The sequence below is a fragment of the Armigeres subalbatus genome, chromosome 2 (genome assembly GCF_024139115.2).
Source record: "Armigeres subalbatus isolate Guangzhou_Male chromosome 2, GZ_Asu_2, whole genome shotgun sequence".
Lineage (NCBI taxonomy): Eukaryota > Metazoa > Arthropoda > Insecta > Diptera > Culicidae > Armigeres > Armigeres subalbatus.
Window position 1 is genome coordinate 348514580 of NC_085140.1, and position 23329 is coordinate 348537908.

Here is a 23329-nt window from a genome sequence, read left to right on the forward strand (position 1 = left end):
TTTTTTCAGCAATCGGAAATTCGATTTCAGAGATATCTGTGAAATACGAATATGAGACATTTGTTCAGACTACTAATGAAGTATTGTCACACCAATATCTCAGCCATCTATGATTCGATTTAAACTCTTTTGGGCTTAAACGGAAGCTATAACATTGCCATTTAAGGCGGCAAATCAAATCTGCAAAAAAACTGCAGTCTTTTTGTATTTTTTAAAAATTGTTAAATTTCCAGAAGTATCCCTTTTTACCCTTCTTACACCCTAAGAAGGGTATAAAGATCGCTTGAAAAACCGACTTTTTATCCGAGGCTCGGAGACCCAAGTCGTATATACCAATCAACTCAGCTCGACGAACTGAGCACATGTATGTATGTGTGTGTGGTGTGCGTGTGTGCGTATGTGTGTGCGTTACTAAAATCTCACGTCAGGATCTCAGCCTGCGGTGGACCGATTTGCACGATTTTAACACTAAACGAAAGCTATGACTTTGTCATTGTACAAGTTCAATTTTTTTTGCAATCGGACATTTGGTTCCAGAGATATGTGAGAAATACGAACATGAAGTGTATTTTCAGAAAACTAACAAAATAATGTCATATAAATATCTCAGCCGTCTGTAAACCAATTTGCATGATTTTATCTTTAAACGAAAGCTATGACTTTGCCATTGAACCCATTGTATTTTGTTTTTGCAATTAGACATTGGGTTCCGGAGATATCTCTGAAATACGAACATAAAAAGCATTGGACGTATCAACTTCACACATTGGTAAAATATGTCCCATCAAGATCTCAGACGTCCTTGGACCGGTTTGAGCGATTTTATCTTTAAACGAAAGCTATGTTTTTGTCATTGGACCCATTAATTTTTTTCTGCAATCAGAGTTTCAGAGATATCTGTGAAATACGAATATGAGACATATTTTCAGACTACTAATGAAGAATTGTCACACCAATATCTCAGCCGTCTATGACCCGATTTGAACTCTTTTGGGCTTAAATAGAAGCTGTAATATTGCCATTTAAGGCGGCAAATCAAATCTGCAGTATTTTGTATTTTTTTTTAAAATTGTTAAATTTCCAGAAGTATCCCTTTTTTTATTTTGAAATCGTTAAAAGCATGATAATATCAGTTACCTATTTTACATTCAATTGAAGGTCATATGCATAGAAATTGTAATGTGCACTGGGCACACACAACCATTCAAAAGTGTAAGAAGGGTTGCGTTCACTGTAGGTGGATTAAGTCGGGTTTTTTTTAAATGAACGCGTTTGCCCGGTATAAGGCACACAGAGGAGATGGTGCCTTATTTAAATGGACGTGTTTGCCTGGGTATCGAATCCATTACCATTCGCTTGCAAGGCGAACGTGTAGCCAACTACGCTACGGGACCCCCCCACCCCATGGGTTGAGTGTTTGGTTTTGAAAAACATCGAAAAAAGTGTGCATAAAAATTGCCTCGCCATAACACAAAAGGTGGTAGAGAATCTTTTTGGTACTGGAAGATTATTGAAGGTTTAGTTTTTAGATTACGACAGCTGTTCCTTGCAAATATTTTTCACATCCGTTCTCTCAATACAAATTTATTTACAACTAGCAGACCCGACGAACTTCATTTCGCCAGAAATCGATTTGTACTCTGATTAGTTATCGAGTTATGTCAACATTTCTGGTTCATTTGTATGGGAGCCCTCCTTTCCAAAGGAGGGAGGGGCTTCGAAACATCTTAAGAACCTTCCCCGGCCCCAAAAAACTCTGCATACAAATTTTCACGCCGATCAGTTCAGTAGTTTCCGAGTCTATAAGGTTCAGACAGACAGAAATTCATTTTTATGTATATCCAGTATTTTGCGCTCGATAATGGCGCCCGAGTGAGTGCCTTTTTGACATTCGAGAGGTAGAAAATATTTACACTTTTTAATCAATGTAGGCTTTGATTAATTGAAAAACATTGGCACTCATTCGGTATCTATAAACAAGGGAAATGTCAAATGTTTTGTAATTTGATATTCAAAAAAATGGTACCTAGTATCCTCATTAATTTTTCTCATAATTATTTTATTTTCTAGGAATGTGAAAGCTACAAGACATCGAAAAGTCTGTAATGATATGATCATTGTGGTTTTTAAGATGAAAAAAATCTTGACGAGACGATATCCATCTAGTGTGAGGTTGGATTCAAAATTCTCTAGAATCAACTTCCTTTGCATTAGCCAATTTCCTCCGACAATAGCATGCGCTACGTGCAAATGGGCGCTTCTTGCAATCCTTAAGTCCCACCAATGCACAAAAACGACATCACCTGTGCTGCAACACGCCTCATCCAGGGCAGCGGAAGTGTCCGTAGCGGATGGACAACATCTGGCTGACTAAAGGCACTTTCCTAACTTGATACTTGATGGGCTACAGGCAATTTACTGCTGTTAAATAAAAGCCTCAAATAAAAACCTGAATATTATTACATTGTCTTGATTAAGATTCAAATTGCTCTTGATCATGTTCGCAGATCTGTTGTACATCCAGAGCGGAAAATATAAAAACTGTAAAATGAAGATCCTATCTATCATTGATTCTCATACTCAGGCGTGGCTTATATTCAGGAAAGCGTGGGACACTAATAAAGTAAGGGGTTTTTGGATGCTTGCACCTCTCTCTTGAAACGATTTCTAAAGGAGTGTAAGGATATAGTAATCTTTTCCTGCTCTATAGTTCTTTTGTCATTATTGTATGAATCCCAAGCAATGAAGACCTAGTTTGAAATGGATGGTCAAGCACGAACATACAACACAACTGTACAGTTTCCTATGAAATAGAAATAGATGCTTAATAGCCATTTGAAAAAAAAATGATTGAGTTATGGAAAACTCTTCTCTGGGCAATATCAGTATTTTCGTCTAGTTTCGCTCTTTTCCGTATAAACTGTATCATCGATTAATTTATTTTATTTATTTTTATCTTTACTTCAGTAGGCAACCTGGAATATATAAAGCATTAACATTAATAGAAATTGAAGCGAAAATGTGAAATAATTGATTTCATGGATACCCTGCAGAAATGGTTGACATTTATATATTTACTTTATAAAAAGCTTTTGTATCATGGCAGACTTGATGAGTTCCAATGTTTTCTACCTCTTGAATGTCAACCTGAGGGGATCTCACGCCGCCATTACCTAGCGCAAAATACTGGATAGATTGCGCACATGAACACGAACTCAGAATGCACAAAAATATTCACGGCGGCCACCTGAAACTTATCCCGAAATCGGTAAAATTTTCACCAGCTACAAATCGGCCATTTTTCACTAACCGATCTAAGTACAAAGTGAGGGAAATCAGGCGCAGAAAACAAAAAGCGTCCATTCGTAAGGCGCGGCACACTTCGATATTCAACTGTGCATTCTTTCAATACCTACATATATTTCGTACTTCTTGAATCAAAAATCTATGAAAATAATATGTCAATGATATTTGAAAAATGGTATATAAGAAGCAACCCAGAAACGATTTCTCGGTTTTCCCTCAAACATTGGAACTGTTTTTGACTAAAAGATCCATGTAAAATCTAGAAATATATGTACTTTGAATTTGTAATGGACCCTGAAAAACACTTTGTTGCGTTTTCTTCGCTTTTTGAGCCGGCGTCTACTCCTGACGTAAAACCCAACCTCTGGTATCAAAATAACGACGTGCCCACGGTTCGACGACGTTTTGTAGAACTAGTTCCCAACACGTATGTATTTTGTATTTATTAGCGAGACTTTCAGCCCTAGGCTGGCTCGTCTCGTTGTATTATATTATTTTTATTCACCTTTGTAGCAATTACATTGCCGGACCCTGTATATGACAAAAGAAAAAAACATGATAAATATCTACTATAGAAAGAAGTGTCTTATCTTCAAGTGAATTAATCATTGTTTTTATTCTTCTACTCATTGCAGTTTATTCAACTCATCAGCAGAAACACCTATCGCCACCAGTTGTCAGTTCGTTCATCTTCCCATTAGTAAGTGAGCTAAGGATTTCTGAGTGAGCCAACCCAACGCGCATACAAATAATATGCGGTGGTTCAAACGATCCACCGATTCACCGAAACTTCTCAGTTTGTCACCTCTGCGGCATTCCGAGCTGGGGAATGCCTACAGTGGTGCTAATGGAGGTGCTGTTGCCGCAAATGCAGTGCCAGAAGGACCTCACGGTGAAGCAAGAAGCGACGGTGATGACACCACTGAACAAGCGATACCACCGTCCGATGGGGGACCACCGATGCCGCTGCCAGGACCGTTGATGGATCTGTTTGCTTCGTCTGCGTGTTCCAGCTCGTCCGGGTCGACGTCTTACACGGCTAGTTGCGGTTCTCCTTCGGCCACATCATCCCCGTCTACCTCAACTACCTTCTCCTATACCAGCAGCGATAGCAGTTGTCTCGGCAGTGGCGCGAAGATGCAGCAACAGCAGGGAAGGCTCGCCACATCAGTTGGTAGTGGTGGAGGATGCGGTGGCACCAGTGCGAGCGGAACAGCATCACGAAAATCGCGAATTGGTAAGTTATAAAATACAGAGTGTTGAAAAACTTAAAACTTAGTTAGCCTACAAATGCAGACACAATCAAGTCATAAGCACTGTTCCAAAAATGGGCTTATTTGTTAATTTATTTAAAGTTGTTTCTATGACTGAATCATCTCGTAAAGGGGGGTAGATTAATTTTGCATAGTTTTTCACGGAGTAAGATCTACAAACTGATCCCTAACCTAATCCATTTTTCGATGGCAATAAGGCCGTTACAAATATTTAATTAACATTTTATCCTACCGGTCTCTGAAAGTTCAAGGGGGGAGGGATAATAAAAAATAAATATTAAAATGAAAAAAAATCAAATAACTTCTCGGATCTGTTAAAGAATGTTTTGAAATTATCCGAATTTTATTTTGTTGTCCCCTCAAAATATTATTTTTTGTCAAAAAAAAAAATCCGAGGGGGAGAAAATAGTTTTTAAATATTTGTATCTGCCTAAGTTGTGTTTATTAAAAGATTCATCGTGTTTAGTCCTAGCTACCAATAGCAATGCCTGAAGATAGAAAGGTCGAATTCCCCCCATTCAAGGCTATACTTCATGAAGCGAAAGCAGCTTTTCAAGCGATTAGTTTAAAAAAGAACTCTGAATAATCTTCCAAAGAAATAGTAAACAATGGCAGTTCAAAGATCACAGCTGAATTCCTGTTACTGAACAAATTCTTTAGCTCGATATGGTCTTGTAAATTGTTCTAAGACACGAGTTCGGTGTTTTACTGGGAATATTCTAGAAACAAGTCAAGGATTTGACTAAATATTACTGTTGTGTTTTTCTCAAGTAAGGTTTGAATTTTGAAAACATGTCTTCAATGAGATAACTCTCAATGAGAAAAACAAAACAATAAATGGAGTAGCTCGACATGCACTTATAAACTAAGGATACGAGTTATATAATAATATACCCAATAACTGGTGGCAGTGACATACAGGAAAAACAAAAAATCACATTCACCAATATGCCGATCAAAATTTGGTCAAAGAATGAGTGTGAAATTTATTTTTCAATTCCATGTCTCATTCATACATACTACAACAGGTAAAATCAAAGTACATAGAACACTTAGGAAACCTTGGGTCAAATATTCTGTTATGCTTCCTTTAACCAAATGTCAAATATTTCGTAGGCTACGTAGGTTCCATTGCCACGTAGGTTCTGTACCAAGCAATAAAACTGTGTCCACATCAGGAACCAATCCCAGCTTGTTTGCAGGTTTAGTAGACATGTTGGGTACGTTTTCCAAATGACAAAACCTTTAGGATTTTCGTTATTTTATTTCATAAAAACTATTAAAAATTCCAATTATAATTATCTTTGTGAATAAATTAAAATTGAGAAGTTCCGACGTGGATAATTCCATTGTAATTCGACATGATTTTACAGCACTTAACTTCCATAATCAAGTTCATGTACAATAGGGTAGTGGCTAAGAAATTTACTTTATCGATTGATTTCAACTTTAATTTCTTCAGCTGTCAGACAGTGAATTAAAACTAAATAAAAGTGCATCACATTGAAAGTCATCTCATCCACGAGAAGTAGGTACACTCCAATTAGATCGAACAATTTCCAATTTACGTTTCTCTCCTTTGCAGCGCTATCGACCAGTTCAAAAGCCGCAAGTTGTTTTGCTGAAGGTAGGACTGTGATCGGCGTCCAAGGCAGTAACGTCTAGATTAGGCGCAGCTGGCTGGCGCACGGTGAAAGGGCGCAAAAATTAGGTTAAACACTTAACGTCATTAGAGCCGTTTATCAGACTAGCTTCAACAATTGAGTTGGAGCGAAGTCCGAAGAAAATTTCTTATGCCATCTCGTTACTGATTTAACAGTTTTCACCACGAACACGAACAAACCATCAACAATCTGAAATTGGTTAGTAATGGATAATGCAATTTTGAAGAAACGAAGTTCAATCAGAATGGTACAGGATCGATGGTGAATCTAGAGAAAAAGAAAATTTGGAGAAAGACAGTAATGAGTGATGAACGTGTTTCAACTAGTACATTGAAGATCAAATTATTTCTAATCTAGTTTAAAACTTCCCAATTTTTGTGAACAAATTTAAACATGTCGTTCATAAAAAAAACTTCGAAGTTCAATCGTTAAGTATTGAAAAGTCTATGCTGCATGCGGCTGAACTAAAGTTCCTATCGAAAATGATTTAAAAAAATATTATTAAAAATTGCTGCCAGTTTTAAGGTCACAAACTGCCAATTTGAATGTATCAGTTGAACTCAGTTTTGTACATTGAACCCTCGGTTGTTCGATCATTTTTCAAGCCTGCCATCAGCAGTTAAAACACCGGTTATTTAAAATTCGCACAAACCCCAAAAAGTGTTATGAGTGTATGTGTATGAGAAGCAAACATCGGGGACACAAATAGGGTATTGTTTAAAAGATCTTCCTTCACATGAACTAAAAATATATTTCATATAAAACACAAATGCTAAGTGAATCATCTGAGAGCTGGCTCATAAACTTCGTGCGAAGCAATCGTAATTACCGTACTAAACCGTTTCCTATCATTTATGCCTAAATAACTTCCTTCGCGGGCTTAGGTTGCGAAGCGCACGGAACCAGCATGCGCAAAAGATGACTTAGTTTCAAACAGACCCGACCTACCGGTTTTTCGTTTGTTTACTCTCCGGTATCGCTTTTCGCTGATTGATGGAGGAGAAAAACTAAACAACACCTGGTTTAGAGCGTCTATGATGATTATATGGCTTCACTTCTTCCGTGGTAGCGCTCTGTGCACATCAATCGCGGATGATAATGAAGATAGCGCTTTAGCACACGGCTGCCCTGATGCTGGCTTGTTATTGCCATATCTAACCTAATGAAAAGTTTGGTTTACAAACAGCATTACATGGTAAAGCGGTAGCGTGTAATTGAACTCGTTTCGATTGGGAAGTAGCTAGCAATGCTTCATTATTTACCCATCAGAAACTGCAAGAGAAACGGAAGGTCAGTAATTGGGGTTAGTAAAGTATCGGATCGGTTTGATATCTTAGTTAGTTCGAGGTTTCCATTTTACTGAGCCACGCATTTCAATTAGTCGATTTGAAGTTGTTTCCAAGTTATATTACCTGAATCGCTACTTGACAGTCAAATTGAAAAAAAGTAATAGCTGATTCGAAATAATGTTTTTGTATACAAAAAAAAAATTCAAAGTGTTAGGGATTTGGATAGCAGAAATGGGATTACCAACTACCTGTTTTTAACATTTCGTATATAAAAGGCGTAACAGCCAAAATGTTTGTCTAATATGCAAAACTCGGCACATTTAGGCCAAAATTCTTTCAAAATTAAGGTCTTATTCAGGACTCACGGAAAGTTTCAACGAGAAATCTTTGAGAAAGAAAAACAGTCTAAAGAGTCAAAACTATTATTCGCCCCTTTTTGATTGCCGCGAAAAATGTGATTGCCTAGATGCCTAAATGTAATGTGACCAGACGTCCCTCAGTTTGTCGAGCCGAGTCGAACTGTATATAACACTATGGGTCTCCGGGCCTTCTATCAAAAGTTCTTTTTTTGGAGCAATCATATAGCCTTTCGGTACAACTTTGTTGTACGAGAAAGGCAAAACTTCGAATACAATAAAATAATCATTCAATAGTTGCTTAATTACAAGATTTCATTTTGATTTAAAATAGCAAAATGTTCATTTGACAGTTACGTTTATTTGCAGGCTCAAATGCATATAATTGAACCTGCAAATAAACGCAATTTTCATTGCGTTACATACATTGCATTTAACATAGGGTTTGGATTTCCCATTCACTCACGCGACAACAGATCTCTCCACCATCTATTTTATCCGGAGAATAAATCTGACGATGCGCCTCGATAAGTAGAAGGAACAACACAGCAATTTTTTTTGCTTTCAATCAGTTTATGTGGTGGCGTGGTTGTTTTGGGTTCGAATCCCGTCGCGGTCCTAAATTTTTGTGAATATCTGGAGAAGCGACGAGAAGGAAAAGGTATTGGAATAACATTAAATTATCCGGCCAGTCGGCGCTCAGGAGTTTGTCGCCCGTCATTCTATCCGGATAAAAATGTTTCGGGAGAATACCGTGGGGCATCGAAATCGGTACACTTAAGCACCTTAGTATATGAAAAAGTCATTAGAAAATAGGAATCGAACGTAAATAAAACGTTTGTCATTGACACAGGCGCATGGAGGGTTCTATTTTTGAAATGTTTCACAAACTATGAAAAACATGATAAAATAATGAATTAAATCAACTACTCCTGACTCGAAATCCGTCCACCGTGGACGGACTTCGAATCAAAGGATCAAAATCCGTACAGCTATTTCTTCAATAAATATTTATATTGAAACAGTCTGATTGACTAAACTACCACTGTAAATAGTTCGATGCGCATCTTGAGAAGCGATCCCTTCGATTTGTATTCCGCTTATCTTATGTAATGATTTGCAATTAGCAATTAAAACATAGTTACTTTTGGTGCAATTATGCTCTACCCAAAAACAAAATGGCGGCACAAACTCCGCGTTTGGTGGGTGGAGATTTGTTTTTGATTTTTGTTGTTTTAATTTCAAAGCCTTCTTTCCAATTCTATGCCCTAAAAGCTTACTGCCAAGTATCTGAACAGGATAAGATTAATTATTCCTACATTAATTACCTTTAACCTTCTTTAATTTATTGATATCTCATGAGGTGGACGGATTTCGGTGCTGTACGGATTTCGGTCCCGCACGGTACTTCCTAACAGGGGAATGTGAAAAATCACACTCCGCTAAATGGATTAATCCTAGGTTTTTATTCATACACCCAACCAGAGAATGCATGATGCATCTTGCATGAATTCCAGGTACAGATTGTATAAAGCTGAGGCCAATGCACAGATTGCATTAAGTCAAAGTCAATATAGCAAGCCATTGCATTAGGCCCCTCGTCACGAGAAAAAAAAGAACTAGGTATGTGTTTGTGTCCACATAGAATCTATTTTCAAACTTCCGTCGAGGAACGATTCTTTATATGCTTTGTCAAACTTATTTGCTTACGAAAAAATGGCTGAAGACGAGAATTGACGTGCTAGCCATCTGGGCTATATAATCACAAGTTGAAGGGTAATAGAGATAGCAAAGGGTGATGTTACTAAAATTGGCGCTATGTTTTTCTGCGTCCTTGTCCACCATCAAGTTGAATGGAGTCGGAAAGATTGTGTGAGTCGAAGTTATATTGCTGTACACGATGCATACCCGACTTGTAGATGATAACAGATTTATATCAAAACTATTTATTCTGTTACAGCTTTATTTTATAACAAAGGTTTTTATAAAACATGTAACATTGGTAGTTAAAAAACAAAAAATGTGCCAAAATTTATTCTGGTTTTAACAATGTTACTGAATATGTTTTCAATTGAACAAAAATATAACTCGAAGCGTTACATAAAAAGCGATGAAAATAACTAAAATTATTACAAATTTTGTTATTGAAAAGAACATAGTTATTACTTATGTTAAAAGTATTGCTATTCATAATTATTAGATCACACTGTGATATGACTATAATAAAAACTCCCCCTAAAAAATTAGAAAATCGCCAATAAAGAAATCAGGGTATGAGTAGTAAATAAATAAAAAATTTCCACAAATAAAACCAAATATTCATAAACAATTAGGAATTTTCCACAAAACAAAAATAAATAAACACTTTTGAAAGCAGAAATTTCAATTATAAAAGAAGAATTTTCCATAAAATTTCCATAAATAAATCAATATTATGGAAATTTTGTTTTATTTGTGGAAATTCTATATTTATTTATTGCTCATTCCCTGATTTCTTTACTGGCAATTTCCTAATTGTTTACGGAAAATTTCTAATTTTTTATGGAAATTTTATTATATATCATGTTATGATGATTATGGAATTTTGTTCTCTTCATCCGGGACAGAGAATTTATAACCACATTATTGCAGATATTGTTATTTGTAACACATATTGATATAATTGTGATATAATTTTGTTATGATTAATTGGCCGGGTATATTTGTTGCAAGAGGAACCAACGAGAGTCGTTTAGATGTATTGATCGAAACCAAATAAACCGATTTAAAGCAATGAGCTGGCCTAACAAATATACCTAAGGGGCTGTCCACAAACCACGTAGACTGAAATTTCACCTTTTCAACCCCCTCCCTCCCCCCTAATAGACTTTCGTAGACTTTTCCGAAACCCCTCCCCCACCCCCTTGATATCTACGTAGACTTTTCCAAATTTTACAAAATATCATATGTGATTGGACAATCAAAATCGAAATCAAATTTAATCCTCTGTCCACAGCTCCTGAAACCAAATCTCCGAGTCAATTATTTAAATTTCTGTTGAATTTGTTTCCTCCTATAAGTGTGCACCACCGCTGTCGACACTTTTGCATCGGCGCGCCACTGCTTAAAATCTGTTACGCATCACGCCAGTTCAAATTTGTAGAAAACCGAAGAATTTTCATAATTTCCCTAAAAATTTAGAATTATTGCCCGAGGTAAATTTAAGTTTAAATGGACATTCCGAAATATTTCCCGTTGAATTTAGGAATGGTTTCCTACGTTCTTGCAGATTTGGAGCAATTTCCTGAGGGTTTTTTTTATCCTATAGACATTTCAAAGACTTTTCCGAATAATTTATGGTGGAAATTATAGAGAATTTTCAGTTGAAATTTTAATGAATTTCTCGTAAAAATTTCAAGTAATTTTTCATAAAAGTTACAAAGGCTTTCTTACAAAACCTGCAAATATTTTTTGTGGAAACTCAAAGAGTTTTTGGTGGGATATTCAAAAAATTTCTCGTGGAAATTTTCAACAGTTTTTTCTATAAATTCCTAAGATTTTCCATCGATTATTCCAATGAATTCGCATTAGTACTCCTGAAGAAATTGCCGTAAAATATACGAAGAATTTCCCATGGACATTTCGAAGAATTTTGCTTATATATCCAAAAAACAAATTCTCGCGAAAATTCTGAAGAATTTCCGAAATTAAGAAAAATTTCCCGGGGACTTCCCAGAAAATCTCCATTGAAGGGTTTCTTGTGGAAATTTCGCGGAACTCTTCGTTGAAGTGCGACAATGTCCAAAGAAGTTTCCGACGAAAATAAAACAAATCTAGTAGAATCTGTAATAAAATCCTAATGGAAATTTTGAAGGTTTTTATGAAATACTTCGGAGAATTTTCCTGCTCAACACAGAAGAATTTCCTGGAAATATCCATATAGTTTTAAGTCGTAGTACAGACTATGATTAAAATGAAATGCAGATTATTTCGATAACAACTAGCAAAAAATCAAACAAGTGAACTTTTGCACATAGCTTCTGTATAAATTGTTTTTCAAAAAGAAATAGAAAATAAAAAAGTCTACGTAGACTTTTGGTATACCCCCCCGTTCCCCTTCGTAGACTATCGTAGACTTTTTCGAAACCCCTCCCTCCCCCTCAAGAGTCTACGTGGTTTATGGACAGACCCTAACATTCTCTGAGCAGTTTGCATGCAAGATTTAATACAAAACGCTTAATGCGAAGAATGTCACAACCTTTTGTTTAGGGTGTATGAGTGAGAATTCCGAAGCCTGCATTTAACTTCGCAAATATTTTCATCTGTGCTAGTACGAGAAACCATCACCTTGCTGTACTATAGCCCTATATCCGTGAATCCAGATAGAAATTAAAAATCTGTCACTTATCGTCTCTGTATACACTCTCTTTTTTCCTTCAACTGGAACTTGGCCAGCTTTTTAACTTAGTATTATAGCACCTCCTCAGTTAATAATTGAAAGCTTTTCTATGTTCGCCATTGCATGAGTATGGATCTTGGGGCAAGCACAATGGATACAATGTGCCAAGGGAGCGGAAATTTTTTTTCACCTTCCAAAGCATTCTAGACTAGATCGAGATTCGAACTCGCCACAACTCCGGATTGGTAATCCTACGCCTTTGTTTGCAAGGCTAACTGGAGTATACACTCACTATATGTACCATATGGTAAGAGACGTATTCCGTAATCTGTAATGAACGATTTCGATTTGGTGAGATATAATCTATGATAAATTCTAAAAAAAAGGTCCAACTGCGAAAGGCACCGCATACGATCGTATGGCATGTGCTCCCTGTTGCTTGATTGCACATGGACATGTCATGAATACATAATTGATAATAATTCCATCATCAATACTTGATTTATACCTCTCAAGAAACTTTTCCTTTCTGGTTTCACGTTCCATATTTGCACAATCGAATAAAAAAAATCAAAACAAAAAGTGCGCAAAACACATTCGAACCTATTAACGGGAACAACATTGCACCCAAACGTGTATGCTACTGATGCGTATGTATGCGTTAATCCGCCAGGGAGTACGGAACAAATTCGTGTGCGATAAAGATGACTCGATTGTACTGGATCAGGGGAGAATGTTACACAACGCCACACATCTCTGCTATTTTCAAGTTGTTTTGCTTATATTTTTTGAGCATTATTTTTTATCTATTGCAGTGATCACCAGCATTTAAGGCTTTTTTCCTTTAATTGTTTCTCACACATTAAGAATAAGCTTTTATCCCACAAGTTAGTACTTGGACGAAATTTTTTAGATATATTTACCAGCTAAGGGTATATATATATACTAAAATTTAATGAATAAGTTTTAATGTTCAAAGATAGAGTTGATAAAATCAATTAGTACAGACAGATTTTTGAACTAATTTTTATATGATACTAATATTTTTCATCGATCTCGCTGACATTTTTATTAATTGTTTGCTTCTTTGTTGTCGTATTTTTAGGCTTTCTAATCTTTCGCCAGAGCAAAGAGAACACTTCTGGATGGGTCTGGGTTATTTATAATTAATAAAGCTATTAGCATTAGCATTGTTACGGTGTAATTCGTAGATTGGACACTAGTGATACTCATGTTTTAGTTTTGAGATCCTTGTCTAAAATGCTATCAGAAATCAAGAAGGGGAGTGGTCTTTGATCCCAGTCTTAGACAAAACTAACAAAAGCATGAGGATTACTACTCCTGGCCACGCCCATCTTCACCGTAACTAGGGAGAGGAAAGAAGTGTTGATGTGGTACTTACTTAACAAGAGGCCACCACCGACAACCTCAGAAAAAAAAATTCGCAAATAATTTTTCAATTTTAGAAGTTCAATGTTCTACAAAAACGTGTTTTTTTAAGTCAAACAACTTTGTAGAAGGTGGTAAAAATGCTTGAAACATTGAAAAAAAAGTTATGCTCAAAAAACTGATTTCAGGGACCTTCCACAAAAAATATCACATATCTCGTACTATATAAGTCATATATATGGGGTGTCTTTGGCAAAGTGGTTTGAAATACCATCCGCTACAACTTTCCTGAAGACACTCAGCTCATATCTGGTTTCGACGGTTAAGCAAAATTTGTATCTCACTTTTGGGTGGAATAATCATTTTACAGATTTTCTCAAAAGAAGGCCCTTTTCATATCTAACGTCTTCTCCAAACAAACTACAGCAAAAAAATCAACAGAAACGATACTATTTAAAAAGCGGACGAAATCGGCAAAAAGCAACACTGTCAAAGCCTTTATGTTAACAATTTTGATCAACACTACTGCGCTGTGGTTCATTATGCGCGGTTTTCCCTAATTCCAATTTCAACAGCCGATATAGAGAGGTGTGCAACGTGTGAGCACGTGTTTGGGTGAGTTTTGGCTGTCGAAGAAATTGAAAGTGCAACCGGATTTCACCGACCTACCCTCTGAGATGTTTGGGCTACGCTACCTACCGGGTTTCGTGATGGGGACCAGTACCAACATTCCAAAAGGGCACAATTTCTTTCGCGAATAAAATAAAATGTTTACGCTAGGATGTGTAGCGCATTTTAATATATATATGAATGAATGAAAGGTGATGGGTTACCAATCAAATTGAAATATGACACAATTAAGTGTAGAGCACAGTAGTTACGTCCTGTTCAAATGTTTGTCGCGAGCTTACTCTTGATGGAAGCTATAAATGTTTGATGATGTGAGAGCTATTATCAACAACGGAAATCGGATAAATACTTAGAGTCGGTGTCTATTTGATGGCAATACATAACTTAAATCACTACTGTATCGCTAATTCAAAGCTGACGATGCTAGCAGGAAACGTAGAATTTGTTATCTAACGGTAGCATACTGCTAATAATGAACAACCGGTCGCTATCGCTTCGAAGCGATACAGACAAATAACAAGAAGCGTCCAAGCGGATGTGCGTAATACGTGGCAAAAAATAGCCTGGAACGTGATGCCCATCTGACGTCGCATCAGTACTGAATTCTTCGAATTTGAAAAAAAGACCTCCCCAGAAGACAGAATGTACGGGTTCGTCGCTTACTGCCATCGAGCTCACCGGTTGTGGCATACTTTCAGTTCGGCTTTCGCGTATCGTGCCCCTTCTCGTCAATATGGAAGAAACCCATGCACACACCCCGACAAACATATTATGTTCTAATTAGTGGAAATTAAAAGAATTATTGCGGATGCTGCCGTTTCGCCACTCATTCGCATCCATGATGTACCACACAGAACCGCTTACGGCCTGAATTGAAGCATTGGTCTTTGAACGTGAGGATTTTCCTGCAACTGATACCCCAGCTAACGGTCTGCCATTTGTCTGCAATTGTACCGTTGAAGGAACCATTCTGGAATCGAAGCAGAATAATTCGTGAGAATCGATTAACCGGAAATGGAATTGACATGTACCAGTTTATACTGACCTAGCGACTCGCTGAAGTTGTGTATACATGAATTATTCATTTCTCTGTCAATCACAATCAAAATCAGCAATTACCTATTCGTTAGCTTGTTTACATTTGTTTTGTCCAATTTGTCGTCAGTCGCGAAACGACAAGTGTTTTTTTTCAGCCAAATAAAGCTACTCTACTAATAAAAAATGGATGCAGACGAGGCCATCCACCCTCTGCTCTACGAATACTCAATTAGTTTTTTTTATTATCTTCCGCTTGCAGTCCATTAACCATAATGAGATAAAGAACCCACCTCCAAATGCCTCTTGGTCGGATTCGATGGATTGATTGAGATAATATAATATTGTGATGTCCACCTACGACAAATTACGCGAATGCATTAAGAGTAAAACGAATTAATCTGGGTTCGTTACGTTCATGAATGGAATCTGGGTGAATATTCGGTTTCAGATTCACAAGCCAAGGACGCTTTTTTTCTGGAAAAATGTCGACAATGAAGAACGTGTACACTGCACAGTAGCTAAAATCGGGATTTAGGCGTTTATTTGTTATTACCTTTATTATGCAGTTTAGCGCAATGGCATCTTCGAGCTATTTTATTAGTAAGTTGATACGTTTCTTCGGAGATATTTGACTTAATGATCAATCCCCCTGAAAGTTAGATGAAAAATATTTGTTTTCCACTCAACAACATACACCCAGTTCTTTTTTTACACGGGTGGGTTATAGTCGATTAAAACCTCTAGCGTTATGAAACTATGAGTTCACCCCATGAAAAAAATCACAAACAATCAAAGAAAATTCAAGTGGTAGTTAGAAAACTGTGAAAAATCAGGTTAACCGAGAAATTATAGAATACCAACTTCGCGAAAGTTGAAGCAAAAGTTCTCCGGGAAAACTTTGTCGAAGATACCAAGTTCGTAATTTAATTACATTTAGAGATTAATTTCTTTTTATGCCAACTAGCTTTAAACATGTTCATCGTACAAGGCTCTATCTTCAGCTTCTTCTATGGCTCTTATCCAACTGGAACTTAGCCTGCTTTTTAACTAAGTTATTATCAGGGCCGGATTAATGTGTTATGGGGCCACGGATCCACGGTTCCTCCGGACCCATGATCCTACATCCGGTCCTGGTTATTACTATTCTTATTATTATTGGGTATTACTAATTCTATTAGCATTTATTCGTTATTAGGGTAAGACGGTATAATGGCCATAATGCTCCCCCCTCCCTTTGATATCTAGAAAACTACAACTAACTAAGAATAAAAATCAGTTGGTACCTTTAAATATTTGTACAATCATCATATTATTTGAATTTGGAAGTATTTTTGTATAAGGTACACTGGGGGAAGTGCACAGAAAAAAATAATGAAAACTAATCAGCGCGTAAAAAATACAGACGCGGAAAATTACACTATTCTGAGCATACATGAATATTTTCCATCAATTTCACCCTCAATGTATGCAATTTGTATAGCATTATACCACTGAAATGAATAAATAGTGGCATAATGCAATACAAATTGCGTACATCCAAGCAAAAATATCGTTTAAAATTACGCTCTTTTTGGCATTTCCTTTATGTGCATTACTTTCGTGTAAATTTCAACAACTTTTTCTATCTGTGTGGAAAAGGGGGTAAGTGTAAAAATCGACTCGAAGAATTGGAATTGTACATACTTTACAGTTTTTACCACATCATAACATTATGCAAGAATATACTTTGATGCTCACACTAATACTAGGTTGAAATTTGTATAATACATACACTAACACGGTTAACGCTTGAACTGTAATTTTAGGTTTCGCGAAAAGTTGATTTTTGCATTCATAAAATCAATTCTTATTTGCACCAGTTGTCCTTTTTTCAAGTGAATTTATATCACAGGTGACCATTATAATACAATTAAACTAATCCCATTCAATTGGTAGTGGTTTGTACCATGAAAGCAAATATTTCTAAGATTTTACACTTACCCCAGGTATCAAACACTGCGGGGGAAGTGGATAATGTTCTAATTACGCAATTTTTTTCTTTCCTCCAGGGTTTATTTCGTTAGCTGTGAATCTTAATATGTTCCTTCTTTGTTGTCATTGTGATTACAGTGGTGATTGGCCTAATATAAATAAGAAAATGCCTGATTTATCCACCTATCGGTATTGATGCCTTTCACATGTTTTACATATGAAAAAATGTATAAGAAAGTTAAAAATAGCACTGATAGGTAAACATATTGTATAATTCACATTAATTTTTATTCATAACAAGTTTCGCCGTTGAATGTAATTTTTTTGCGAACAAATTGGTTAAGGACAAGTGCCTAAGAATAGCTGATAATTTTGTACGTGCTTTGCGCACACATATACATACAAATACGCACAAACAGACATCATCTCAATTCGTTAAACTAAGTTGATTAGTTTATAACCCTGTAAGTCCCATTTTTCCTTCAAAAAGTTCATCTTTGGGGCGAACATATAGATTTTACGTACACTTAGTGTTCGAGAAGGCAAAACCAACCCTCCCCTAGCTATTACGAGAATTCCTTGAGGATCAATTCCGTTAAGGTAATGAAATTATCCCACAAAAGATACTCAGAATAATTATCGTATTGACTTTAGTAATATGTAACTACTCATCACAATTGAAGATCAAGGTAACATGGGTTTTCCACTTACCCCATCCCAATAGGATAAGTGGAAAAACAACTCCCAATTTTAAAATCTATTTCCATAAATTTCAAGCGACCAAAATGGTATGAATTACTGCACAGTTGATGCAAAATTGACTGTTTTTGATAGCCCATTTTGATTGAACGCATTTAGATCATTTAAACTGGTTTTACACTAGTTCAAACATGCACTATCGATTTTTCCTTTTCCACTTCCCCCAGTGTACCTTACCTACATTGTCACATGTTACAAGCGTTCCAAGATAAACAAATTCTTCAAAACTTCAAACACATCCCCATCAAGCACTACCTCTGCACCAACAACACTAGGTCTTTCCCTATCTCTACCTGCCACCATGTACTTTGTCTTGGTAGAGTTAATGGTTAAGCCTATCCTCGCCGTCTCCCTCTTCAGTGGGACAAAAGCCTCCTCTATTGCTCTGCGATCGATTCCAATAAGGTCGATTACGTCCGCAAAACCCAGGAGCATATGCGACCGTGTGATTATAGTGCCGTTCCTCTGCATGCCAGATCTCCTAATAGCGCCTTCGAGTACAATGTTGAACAATAAATTCGAAACGTCTAAGGTCTAAGGTGACGAACGAGGTTGACACTTCGTCTGCAATCCGAATACTTGATTTCGAGCCATCCAGCGTTGCACGTATCAGTCTAATCAGTTTCGCCGGAAAACCATGTTCGGACATTATCTGCCACAGATCATTTCTCTTCACTGAATTGTATGCTGCTTTGAAATCAATGAACAGATGGTGAGTCTGCAAGTTGTACTCTCGGAATTTATCAAGGATCATCCGTAGGCTAAACATCTAACCCGTCGTTGATCGGCCCTCATGAAAACCTGCCTGTTATTCGCCGACGAAGGACTCCTCAGGCGGTCTCAGTCTGTTAAACAGGTTACGCGAAAGGATTTTGTACGCCGAGTTCAGAAGGGTGATCCATCTGTAATTGGCACACTCTAGTATGTGCCCTTTCTCATAGATTGGGCATATGAGGCCATCCAACCAGCCGGCAGGTAGTCCTTCATCCCCCCATATTTTCTGGATAATGTGGTGGATTGATTGATGCAGTTGCGCACTTCCGTGTTTAAGAAGCTCGACCGGGATCTCGTCCTTCCCAGCAGCTTTACTGTTTTTAAGCTCGTTTAGAGCCTTCTTAACCTCGTCCAGCGTTGGTGGTTCCACAGCTTGACCGTCGCCGACTTTGTCCATCCTGCTCCTTAATAAACCTTCATTTTCACCGTTCAACAAATCTTCACACTTAAAATTTTCCACCGATCTCGGCTGTGCAAATCTCGGTTAAAGTTCGTTTAGCTGAAATATCGGCTGAATGGACGTATGATTACGGCGGCTCCTTTGAGTGCCACAGTGAACAAATTGCTTTTTCAGCTGAGATATCAGCAAAAAGTCACAAACCGAGCGCACATTGCAACAACTCAGAAAAAGACGGTCAAAACCTCATTGTGGCGTTTAATACAGATTTAGAACCATGATTTTTCATAGAATGTGTTCAAAAGCTGCCCGACAAAATCGAGAGCGTGAAATCCACTATTCTGTTTTAATGCAATACCCGAGCAAAAAAAAATTTTTGCAAACATTTTTTTTGGTCGGGTTTTTGACAATGTTTTAGAATATTGTGTTTTGAGAAATTTTGCTAAAGTTACTGTATGCTTTCTTCCTAATTTTAAAGGTTGAATCGTTGTTTTTCGATACTGCTGTCTAAAACTCATATAAAAATCGATTTTCAATATTTTTAAAATAAATATACAACATATCAACACGTTTTATATCACAAAATAAAAAATGGTACTAATATACGATCGTTTTCAGATAATATGGTCTTTCTGATTGGAATTTCAGTCAAACAGAACAGTTTTATTGAAAAATAGGCTAATTTCTTTGATTATATATCAGCCTTTATAGGCACATTTTGGCAACTAGATTTCCGTTATTATAAAAGCTGATTTTGTATAAAAGAAGCCAATGGCTAAAGCTCAGTTGGGTCTGATGAGGCTCATTGGTTTTTGTTCCAATTTTTAAAGTCTTATTTTCGTAAAAAATAGGTTGTTTTACCATATTGTGTTCGAAGTGCTCCTTCCACCTAGCTTCCACCATAGTCTTGTCTGTCAGCAAATTCCCCTCTCGGTCATTGCACATGGCGGGCATTGGCGCCATTGACAGTTGCGTAAAACCTCCGCATATCGTTTCTATCCATATCTCCTGCGCTTCAGCTATCACACTCTCTTCGTGTTGCCTTTTTTTCTGCGGTGGATTCGTTTCTCTTCTGCCCTTGCTACACTGTATCGCTCTCTGTTGGAATGGGTACGAGCCACTAGCATTCGACTCCTAGCAACATTTTTCTCGTCCCTCACTCGCTGGCACTCCTCATCGAACCAACCATTTCGGTGGAGTCGCTGTGCAGTGCCCAACATTGCCTGCGCTGTTGTAGTCACAGCTTCGTGGATATGTTCCCACAATCTGTTGACGTCGCCAGATCCGGTGGCATCTGCTATCCGCTCGTCCAGCTTCTGGACCAGCAACTCCTTCAACTGACAAGCGTTGGATATTGAAACGCGTCGTTCTGAGTTTCGTGAATTCGTGACGCTGGAGAGTCGCACCCGAATTTTTGCAACTACAAGGAAGTGATCCGAGTCGATGTTCGGACCTCTGAAGGACCTTACATCTATAACATCCGAGAAATGTCGTCTGTCGACCAGCACGTGGTCTATCTGTGAGCAAGTGTCTCCACTCAAATGTTGCCAGGTGTGTTTGCGGATATTCTTACATGCGAAGTAGGTACTGCTTATTGCCATCCCTCTAGCAGGAGCAAAGGTTACAAGTCGCAGACCATTATCGTTGGTAGCGGAATGAAGGCTTTCCGTACCAATGACAGGGTGAAAGAAACTTTCTCTTCCGATCTGCGCATTTACATCCCCGATGACCATCTTTACATCGTGTGTTGGGCACTCTCCGTAGGCCTTGTCAAGGCTCTCATAGAAGTCATACTTCATGTCATCAGGCTTATCGTTCGTTGGACATAGATGCTGATCAGGCTATAGTTGGAGAATTTGCCCTTCATTCTCAACACGCAAATGCGGTTGCTTATCGGCTTCCACCGGATAACACGCTTCATCTGCTTCCCGATCACCATGAAACCAACTCCTCGTTCTGCTCTGTCACCGCTGCTATAGTAGATGTGGTACTTGAATGAAGTGTTCGCGATGGGATCCACCGCCCGGAATTCACGTTCTCCAGTTCTGGGCCACCGTATTTCCTGGAATGCTGCCACACTCACGCCGACCTTCTGCAGCTCACGAGCCAGGAGCCCAACACGTGCGGGTTCATTCAAAGTTTTCACGTTCCAAGATCCGACATTCCAATCGTTGTCCTTTATTCGTTGCCGTTGAATCAATCCGTTTGCTCTACTTTTGCCTTTCTTGGTAACTGTCGAATCTTCGGTAGGCTACCTTACCAGGGTTGCGCTACCTACATCGCGTTGAAGGGGCTGCCTTCTCGATGCTGACACGATGCAAAATGGTGTGCACAGTTTAGTTTAGAGTCCCTCGCTGGCACTCGGACGATGATCAGCCGCCACTAGCATGGAGAACATACGCTGTTGTGAGCCGATCCTGACATAGAGAACAGACACTTAGTAAGATTTGCACCTCCGGAGAGGAGCACGAAATGGATGTGGATATGGATATGGAAACTATTGAAATGTAATTCAAACCTGCTGGGGTCGTACACTAATTACGTAAGCACTTATGGGTGGAGGGGGTTTCTGTCATTTTCTTACACTGCATATAAATAAAAAATGATTTATATGGGAAAAATAAAAAAGGAGAGGGGCGGCTGGAAAACCCAGAAAAATAGCTTACATAATAAGTGTACGGCCCCATTAAAGGGACTTATGTCAAGTACATAGGAGTTTGTAACATTTTTATTATGTGATTGAAGCGCTATGAAACATCTTTGGTTAAGGAAGTACGTTTTGCCCAGGCACTTGTTGAAATCCATTTTTTCACAACTTTTCAAAAAACCTTTATTACTTAGCCTCTGTAATATTTTTACATGACTACCCACTAGACTGGCCCAGCTTAGTATGGGGAGAAAAAAATGTTGTCGAATTCTACGGGACACCCCCCAGGATTGTGTCTTTCGGTGAGAAAATCAATCTCTCAAAATTTCAGCTCAATCGCTTGTTGCATGAGCTAGCATTTGATTTGAAGTTTGTTGGTTCTGATTGCTCGATTGAGCTCAGAATTGCAAAAAATGGCAGTTGGTATGTTACAGAACAATTTCACAGAACGTTCAATTTGTAGTGGTTTATACTATGGAAGCAAATAATTAAAAGATTTCACACTTACCCCTGGTATTAAACACTACGGGGTAAGTGGGTAATGTTCTGATCATTCAATTAATTCAGTGCATTCATCAAAGAACAACACGCAAAAATCTTGCAATGATGCAAATCACAAGTCGAATCATGAACGATTCTCTGGGCCATGAGTCTGGTGGCATTTGACTAGCGCTTGATTTGAATCGCACATGAGGTTTGAGAATTTGAGTTTTTCGCAGAGGAACGTAACGCAAGCAACTTGTGAGAATTTCCATCACTCATTTTTTTCTATCTGAGATGGCACTTAAGAGGTGCCCGATTTGCTAGCCAAAGTTCATCTTTACGCATCTTCTGGTCTCCTCGAATACTCCGGTCTAGAGCATTATTTTAAAACCAGCACTAATGACGAACTATGCTGCTAACAGCTGCTTAGTCGCCACGATTCGCTATTTTAACGAGGTTCCTATCCTACTTGATTCGGAAATAAGCGCATTTTATTTTAACAACGTTTGATGAGATTTTTCTAAATAAAATTTTTCAGTTTTGGGATTTTATGCAGATAACATAGGTAGAACTGATTTTTATTGTCGAATCTCGATTGAAATCTGCAAAAAAAAATTTTGTCGGTTTTAAAATGGGATCCAAGCAAGCCTATGCCGCAGAATTGATTGCTGCACCACACCAATAAAATGTATCTTGAAAGATTTTTACTTTTTCCGTAAAATTCACCTTCTTCTTCTTCTTATCGACATTACATCCCCACACTGAGACAGAGCTGCCTCGCAGCTTAGTGTTCATTAAGCACTTCCACAGTTATTAACTGCGAGGTTTCTAAGCCAAGTTACCATTTTTGCTCGTATATCATGAGGCTAACACGATGATACTTGTATGTCCAAGGAAGTCGAGACAGTTTCCAATCCGAAAATTGTCTAGACCGGCACCGGGAATCGAACCCAGCCACCCTCAGTAAAGCATAA

The 23329-nt window shown here is 37.8% G+C and overlaps 1 protein-coding gene across 2 annotated transcripts in view; it reads left to right on the forward strand.

The window, feature by feature from the left end:
- Positions 1–23329, forward strand: part of LOC134212911 (uncharacterized) — a 291947-nt gene that overhangs the window by 225354 nt on the left and 43264 nt on the right. For both annotated transcript variants that reach the window (XM_062691236.1, XM_062691237.1), the window contains one exon: positions 3942–4543. In XM_062691236.1, coding sequence (XP_062547220.1) covers positions 4060–4543 — 484 coding nt within the window. In that variant the 5' untranslated portion in view covers positions 3942–4059. The remainder of the gene's footprint in view (positions 1–3941; positions 4544–23329) is intronic.